The following is a 9,014-nucleotide window of genomic DNA, read 5'->3' on the forward strand; positions in this document are numbered from 1 at the left end:
GGTTAGAGTGTAGGGCCGGCAGGTAGTCTAGTGGTTAGAGTGTAGGGCCGGCAGGTAGTCTAGTGGTTAGAGTGTAGGGCCGGCAGATAGTCTAGTGGTTAGAGTGTAGGGCCGGCAGGTAGTCTAGTGGTTAGAGTGTAGGGGTGGCAGATAGTCTAGTGGTTAGAGTGTAGGGCCGGCAGATAGTCTAGTGGTTAGAGTGTAGGGCCGGCAGGTAGTCTAGTGGTTAGAGTGTAGGGCCGGCAGATAGTCTAGTGGTTAGAGTGTAGGGCCGGCAGGTAGTCTAGTGGTTAGAGTGTAGGGCCGGCAGATAGTCTAGTGGTTAGAGTGTAGGGCCGGCAGGTAGTCTAGTGGTTAGAGTGTAGGGCCGGCAGGTAGTCTAGTGGTTAGAGTGTAGGGCCGGCAGGTATTCTAGTGGTTAGAGTGTAGGGCCGGCAGGTAGTCTAGTGGTTAGAGTGTAGGGCCGGCAGGTAGTCTAGTGGTTAGAGTGTAGGGCCGGCAGGTAGTCTAGTGGTTAGAGTGTAGGGCCGGCAGATAGTCTAGTGGTTAGAGTGTAGGGCCGGCAGATAGTCTAGTGGTTAGAGTGTAGGGCCGGCAGATAGTCTAGTGGTTAGAGTGTAGGGCCGGCAGATAGTCTAGTGGTTAGAGTGTAGGGGGGGCAGATAGTCTAGTGGTTAGAGTGTAGGGGGGGCAGGTAGCCTAGTGGTTAGAGTGTAGGGCCGGCAGGTAGTCTAGTGGTTAGAGTGTAGGGCCGGCAGATAGTCTAGTGGTTAGAGTGTAGGGCCGGCAGGTAGCCTAGTGGTTAGAGTGTAGGGCCGGCAGGTAGTCTAGTGGTTAGAGTGTAGGGCCGGCAGATAGTCTAGTGGTTAGAGTGTAGGGCCGGCAGGTAGTCTAGTGGTTAGAGTGTAGGGCCGGCAGATAGTCTAGTGGTTAGAGTGTAGGGGCGGCAGGTAGCCTAGTGGTTAGAGTGTAGGACCGGCAGGTAGCCTAGTGGTTAGAGTGTAGGGGCGGCAGGTAGCCTAGTGGTTAGAGTGTAGGGCCGGCAGATAGTCTAGTGGTTAGAGTGTAGGGGGGGCAGATAGTCTAGTGGTTAGAGTGTAGGGGGGGCAGGTAGCCTAGTGGTTAGAGTGTAGGACCGGCAGGTAGCCTAGTGGTTAGAGTGTAGAGGTGGTAGGTAGCCTAGTGGTTAGAGCGTAGAGGTGGTAGGTAGCCTAGTGGTTAGAGCGTTGGACTAGTAACCGGAAGGTTACAAGATTGTATCCCCGAGCTAGCAAGGTAAAAAATCTGTCGTTCTGCCTCTGAACATGGCAGTTAACCCACTGTTCTTTGGCCATCATTGTAAATTAGAATTTGTTCCTAACTGACTTGCCTGGTTAAATAAAATAAAAAAGGATCAATGGAAACAGGATGCACCTGAGTGTCACACCCTCGTTATTGTCTCCACCCCCTCCAGGTGTCGCTGATTTTCCCCAGTGTATTTATCCCTGTGTTTCCTGTCTCTCTGTACCAGTGTATTTATCCCTGTGTTTCCTGTCTCTCTGTGCCAGTTCGTCTTGTATGTTAGTTAAGTCAACCAGCGTGTTTTTCCCCGTATTCCTTTTCTATTCTCTTTTTGCTAGTCTTCCTGGTTTTGACCCCTGCCTGACTCTGGACTACTTTACCACCTGCCTGATCATCCTGCCTGTCCTGACCTTGAATCTGCCTGTCCTGACCTTGAATCTGCCTGCCCTGACCTTGAATCTGCCTGCCCTGACCTTGAATCTGCCTGCCCTGACCTTGAATCTGCCTGCCATGACCTTGAATCTGTCTGCCCTGACCTTGAATCTGTCTGCCCTGACCTTGAATCTGCCTGCCCTGACCTTGAATCTGCCTGCCATGACCTTGAATCTGCCTGCCATGACCTTGAATCTGCCTGCCATGACCTTGAATCTGTCTGCCCTGACCTTGAATCTGTCTGCCCTGACCTTGAATCTGCCTGCCCTGACCTTGAATCTGCCTGCCCTGACCTTGAATCTGCCTGTCCTGACCTTGAATCTGTCTGCCCTTCAGTATCTATTGGACTCTGAACTGGTTTTGACCTTTTGCCTGTACACAACCATTCTCTTGCCTAACCTCCTTTTTGGATGAATAAATATTGTTAGACTCCAACCATCTGCATCTGGGTCTCGCCTTGTGCCGTGATACCTGAGCTCAATCTTGAGTCTCATAGCAAAGGGTCTGAATACTTACATAAAATAAGGTATTTCAGTTTTTATTTTAATACATTTGCAACAACAACAAAAAAATCTAAAAACCTGTTTTCACAGTTTGTCATTATGTTGAAATTGTATGTAGATTGATGAGGATTATTATTTTTATTTTTTTTCATCCATTTTAGAATGGATGAAACATAACAAAATGTGTAAAAAATCAAGGGGTCTGAATACTTTCCAAAACAAGCACTTAAAGCACACACAGGCTTCATAATTCTTAAAGGTCATGTTAACGGACTCATATTACCTCATAGAACCAAAAACTATAAAATATCCTAAACCTGTATTTACCTCAGACCTTATTTTCGTTAATCCCAAAACCCCATTCTTTCCCCATTAATTTCCCCCATATGAATGGCTGGACGAACCAGAGGTAACTCATTTCCGTTTCATGGGATTACAAGCTGGCGAGCTCTATGTCCTCTGTCTTGATATCTCCCTGGACAACCCTGTGTTATTATGTAGTAGTAACAGTTATTAGTACAGTTCATAACATGACATAACATGACATAACATAGACTACAGTTCATAACATATCATAACATGATATAACATAGACTACAGTTCATAACATGACATAACATAGACTACAGTTCATAACATGACATAACATAGACTACTGTTCATAACATATCATAACATGACATAACATAGACTACTGTTCATAACATGACATAACATAGACTACTGTTCATAACATATCATAACATAACATAGACTACAGTTCATATCATAACATGACATAGCTGCATCTCATCCATATCACAGCCTGAGTTGTGGTATATTTCCATAACACGACACAACGCGATGCACGACAGTAACTTACCAGCCACTCTCTACTATGTAGATGGGTGGGTTGTCGTACTCTGCTCTGATCCAGTATAGCAGCATCCTCAGGTCCAGAACTTCAATCTGGCCAAATTTGAGACTGACGTCAATCAGCTGGTAGCTCAGAGAAGGACCATGGGACAGAGCAAAGAAGTCTGCAGTCCCCCTCACCTCATCCCTCTCTGCCTGGATAGAGGAAAGGAGAGGAGATGGGAGGAGATGAGAGGAGATGGGAGGAGATGAGAGGAGATGGGAGGGGAGGAGATGGGAGGAGATGGGAGGAGAAGAGAGGGGATGAGAGGGGAGGAATGGGGATGAGAGGGGATGAGAGGGGAGGATGGGAGGAATGGCGATGAGAGGGGAGGAGAAGAGAGGGGATGAGAGGGGAGGAATGGGGATGAGAGGGGAGGATGGGAGGAATGGGGATGAGAGGGGAGGAGAGGGGATGAGAGGAGATGGGAGGAGATGAGAGCGGAGGAGAGGGGATGAGAGGGGATGAGAGGGGAGGATGGGAGGAATGGCGATGAGAGGGGAGGAGATGGGAGGAGAAGAGAGGGGATGAGAGGGGAGGAATGGGGATGAGAGGGGAGGAGATGGGAGGAGAAGAGAGGGGATGAGAGGGGAGGAGAGGGGATGAGAGGGGATGAGAGGGGAGGATGGGAGGAATGGGGATGAGAGGGGAGGAGAGGGGAGGAGAGGGGAGGAGAGGGGAGGAGATGGGAGGAGATGAGAGCGGAGGAGAGGGGATGAGAGGGGAGGATGAGAGGAATGGCGATGAGAGGGGAGGAGATGGGAGGAGAAGAGAGGGGATGAATGGGGATGAGAGGGGATGAGAGGGGAGGATGGGAGGAATGGGGATGAGAGGGAAGGAGAGGGGAGGAGAGGGGAGGGGAGGAGAGGAGATGGGAGGAGATGAGAGGAGATGAAAGGGAATGAGAGGAGAATAACTTTCAATCTGTTGCAGTATAGAATAACAATATAACTTTCTGAAGGGAACAGGGTCCTGATCAAAAGAAGTGCACTTCAGAGGGAATAGCGTGCCATTTGGGACGGAGAGTGAGGGCCTATTCTATTCTACGTGCCTGTGTGAAGGAGGACAGGTGGTGGTAGAGTGGAGCTAGTCTCTATACTAGTATTCAGGTTGAGAACCGCTGTCCTGGGTCTAGGCTAACCTCGGGCTACGTGCCTGTGTGAAGGAGGGCAGGCGATGGGACAGGTTGTGCTTCATGCTGGGGGGGTAGTCTCCATCAATGAAGAGGGGTCTGGCGAACCAGCCCAACACAAAGTCCAAGGACCACTGACACGCCTGCAGGCTCTCACGCCGCGTCCTGCTGGGCTTGATCCAATGGGAGGCCAGCGCCATGGAAACTTTCCCCTGCTGCTGGCGCCGGTAGTGGCGGTCGTAGAGGTGCCACGCTGCAGCATGGGCCTGGGAGGGAAGAGGGGAGGAGAGAGGGAGGGTGGGAGGGGGAGAGAGGGAGGGGAGGAGTGGAGAGGGAGGGTGAGGGTGAGAGAGGAGGGGAGGAGGGGAGGGGAGAAAGTGACAGAGGGATGGAAATACTCTTTTTTTACATTCAAAACGACTTATTTCAAATTAGATTATTCTGCTTTTACATGATTTAATTTTATGTATTTGACCATTTAGAACCTCAATTCAAGCACACAATGCATTTTAAATCATGGAGAATATTAAGACAATTGTAACAAATTACAGTATTTTTACATTGTGGTCCTCCAATGACGACAGTGGCATTCCAGTGAATAAACTCTGAAGCAGAGAGTTGATCAGGTGCAGTCTGGTTACGTCCTAAATGGCCCTTTACGCCCTTTAAATTGCACTATTTTTGACCTGGTCAAAAGCATTGCACTATATAGGGAACAGTGTGCTATTTTGGACGGAGCCTGTGATTTAGTGCTCTCTCTCTCTCACCTTGATCAGGTTGTGTCCCACTCTAAACGGCAGGTCCGGGTCATTCTTGATCCCCGGAGCCACCTTTCCAGTACCGTAGCCGTTCCACGCCACCAGGAACGGGTTGTCTATCGTGATCCAATACTTCACATCATCACCGAATGTTTGGAAACAGAAATCTGCATAATCACGGAAAAGCTCCACGAGCGCTGGGTCGCTCCACCCGCCGAACGTTCTCTGCAGGTTGTCAGGTAAGTCCCAGTGATATAGCGTGATCACCGGCTGCACGTTGATCTCCTTCAGCTTCCGAATTAGCGTCCGGTAGTAGTTGGTACCGATCTCGTTGTAGCTACCGCGGCTGCCGTTTGGAAATATCCGCGACCACGAGAGCGAGAAGCGGTAGTGACTGACCCCGAGCTGTTTGAGCGCGCGGACGTCGCTTTGGGTGTTATGGTAGCTGTCGCTGCCAACGTCCCCGGTAGCTATCCGGTTCCCGCCGCGCGTAAAAGTGTCCCAAATGGACAGGCCCTTCCCGTCTTTCTCAAACGCACCCTCCACCTGGTAAGCTGCCGTTCCAACCGCCCACATGAAGTTGTCAGGAAAGGTGTCGTAGAGGAAAGCCTTGTCGCCGGGATAGTCCAATTTACTAAACCTCTCCCATGTCTTCAACCCAGCGCCCGGACCCGCGACTGCCCGGTACAACTCACAAGAAATGACCAGAACAAACGTCATGAAACGAGGGAGTTGCATCACGCCGACTGCGTTATTAAGTTGAGTGAGGTCATTTACCGTGATAGAAACCATTATAGACTTAATTATACAAATCGATATCCTAAATAATCCATAAAACCAGTAACTAGGCTACTTTAGTAGGCATACTGTCCCTACTTGTTGTGCTCTCTGAAGTGCAAACAGCCGGTTACTAGCTAGCCTATAAACGCAACTGGATGCGGCACCTCTCCCCTCCTCTTTCCCCGGGCCCCCGGTTAGCAGCAGCAGATCTATCAATGATTAGCCAAAGAAACCTTCCACGCGTAACTGACGGTCTCCAGGAGCCGGTCAATGTTACCGACCCATAATGACCAATCTCTCTCCAGGCAGGGGCATTAGCACCGGAAAGACAGATGACACTGTTTATACAGCATGAGAGGAAGGGGCAATATGAATCTCTTTAAGTCCCAAATGGTACCCTATTTATTACCCTTTAAAAAGCACTATTGACCAGTCTCCCTTACGGCTCTGGTCAAAAGTAGTACACTATATAAGAAATAGGATGTGATTTGGGAACGGACAGTAGGTCTGTAGTTGCCAAGGAATTCATTTTAATATAATATTTACCAAAGCCTACAGAATGTTTACAATGCAATGCAGTAATCTCCTGTTTGTAGTGTCACTAGATAATCGTGTTCACCCATGCTGCAAATGGTTTATTTAGGAATATCACATCTGTATGAAATGCATAAAAACACACACACACACACACACACACACACACACACACACACACACACACACACACACACACACACACACACACACACACACACACACACACACACACACACACACACACACACACACACCTATGGGCGGCCCAGGTGCTCAAGCTCTTGTTGACATCAACATGATGACAACATATGGTCCCAGCTGCCAGGGGCTACATAATCAAATGACCCGTAATAAAAAAACATTACCCATGATACATCTTGACCTGAGATGGATGGTAACAAATACATAATGGAGAGATTATCAATGTCACCTCTCCTGCCAAGACAACCTGAATCTAATGGTGATTATCAATGTCACCTCTCCTGCCAAGACAACCTGAATCTAATGGTGATTATCAATGTCACCTCTCCTGCCAAGACAACCTGAATGTAATGTTGATTATCAATGTCATCTCTCCTGCCAAGACAACCTGAATGTAATGTTGATTATCAATGTCATCTCTCCTGCCAAGACAACCTGAATGTAATGTTGATTATCAATGTCATCTCTCCTGCCTAGACAACCTGAATGTAATGTTGATTATCAATGTCATCTCTCCTGCCTAGACAACCTGAATGTAATGTTGATTATCAATGTCACCTCTCCTGCCAAGACAACCTGAATGTAATGTTGATTATCAATGTCATCTCTCCTGCCAAGACAACCTGAATCTAATGCTGATTATCAATGTCACCTCTCCTGCCTAGACAACCTGAATCTAATGGTGATTATCAATGTCACCTCTCCTGCCTAGACAACCTGAATGTAATGGTGATTATCAATGTCACCTCTCCTGCCTAGACAACCTGAATGTAATGGTGATTATCAATGTCACCTCTCCTGCCAAGACAACCTGAATCTAATGCTGATTATCAATGTCACCTCTCCTGCCTAGACAACCTGAATCTAATGGTGATTATCAATGTCACCTCTCCTGCCTAGACAACCTGAATCTAACAGTGATTATCAATGTCACCTCTCCTGCCAAGACAACCTGAATGTAATGGTGATTATCAATGTCACCTCTCCTGCCAAGACAACCTGAATCTAATGGTGATTATCAATGTCACCTCTCCTGCCTAGACAACCTGAATCTAATGGTGATTATCAATGTCACCTCTCCTGCCAAGACAACCTGAATCTAACAGTGATTATCAATGTCACCTCTCCTGCCAAGACAACCTGAATGTAATGGTGATTATCAATGTCACCTCTCCTGCCTAGACAACCTGAATCTAACAGTGATTATCAATGTCACCTCTCCTGCCAAGACAACCTGAATGTAATGGTGATTATCAATGTCACCTCTCCTGCCTAGACAACCTGAATCTAATGGTGATTATCAATGTCACCTCTCCTGCCAAGACAACCTGAATCTAATGGTGATTATCAATGTCACCTCTCCTGCCTAGACAACCTGAATCTAATGGTGATTATCAATGTCACCTCTCCTGCCAAGACAACCTGAATGTAATGGTGATTATCAATGTCACCTCTCCTGCCAAGACAACCTGAATCTAATGGTGATTATCAATGTCACCTCTCCTGCCTAGACAACCTGAATCTAACAGTGATTATCAATGTCACCTCTCCTGCCTAGACAACCTGAATCTAACAGTGATTATCAATGTCACCTCTCCTGCCAAGACAACCTGAATCTAATGGTGATTATCAATGTCACCTCTCCTGCCAAGACAACCTGAATCTAATGGTGATTATCAATGTCACCTCTCCTGCCTAGACAACCTGAATCTAACAGTGATTATCAATGTCACCTCTCCTGCCAAGACAACCTGAATCTAATGGTGATTATCAATGTCACCTCTCCTGCCAAGACAACCTGAATCTAATGGTGATTATCAATGTCACCTCTCCTGCCAAGACAACCTGAATCTAATGCTGATTATCAATGTCACCTCTCCTGCCAAGACAACCTGAATCTAATGCTGATTATCAATGTCACCTCTCCTGCCAAGACAACCTGAATCTAATGCTGATTATCAATGTCACCTCTCCTGCCTAGACAACCTGAATCTAATGCTGATTATCAATGTCACCTCTCCTGCCTAGACAACCTGAATCTAATGGTGATTATCAATGTCACCTCTCCTGCCAAGACAACCTGATGCTGAATATGTGATTTAGCCTTCATGTTACCAATGTAGGTCCTGAGTCCTTACTGAAATGTTGTACAAAAAACAAGTATATTTTATAGATGATCCCACAGGTTTAGGATGTTGGAGGGATGGAGGGAAGGAAAGATGGAGGGAAGGAGGGATAGAGGGAAGGAGAGATGAAAGGAAGGAGGGATGAAGAGAAGGAGGGATGGAGGGAAGGAGGGATGAAGGGATGAAGGGAAAGAGGGAAGGAGGGAATGATATGCAAACAGAGGGAGATAACACAATGTTCCTGGGTGATCATATTACTCTCTTCTTCCTGCTTTCAGGTTGCCTAGAAACACTCTTCCGTCTGTCTGTCTTATTGGGTGGCTAAAGGCCCAGGCATCTGACACTAAATATACATCCACTGGTATCGTC

General features: G+C 47.4%; 1 protein-coding gene across 1 annotated transcript in view; it reads right to left on the reverse strand.

Moving 5' to 3' along the window:
• Positions 1 to 6,024, reverse strand: part of kl (klotho) — a 53,470-nt gene extending 47,446 nt beyond the window's left edge. The window contains exons 1-3 of the mRNA XM_071339828.1: positions 5,011 to 6,024; positions 4,263 to 4,509; positions 3,079 to 3,262 (exon numbers count right to left, since the gene is read on the reverse strand). Of these exons, the coding sequence (XP_071195929.1) occupies positions 3,079 to 3,262; positions 4,263 to 4,509; positions 5,011 to 5,793 (1,214 nt within the window). The 5' untranslated portion in view covers positions 5,794 to 6,024. The remainder of the gene's footprint in view (positions 1 to 3,078; positions 3,263 to 4,262; positions 4,510 to 5,010) is intronic.
• Between the last annotated feature and the right edge of the window lie 2,990 nt (positions 6,025 to 9,014).

Source organism: Salvelinus alpinus, chromosome 13, assembly GCF_045679555.1.
Source record: "Salvelinus alpinus chromosome 13, SLU_Salpinus.1, whole genome shotgun sequence".
Lineage (NCBI taxonomy): Eukaryota > Metazoa > Chordata > Actinopteri > Salmoniformes > Salmonidae > Salvelinus > Salvelinus alpinus.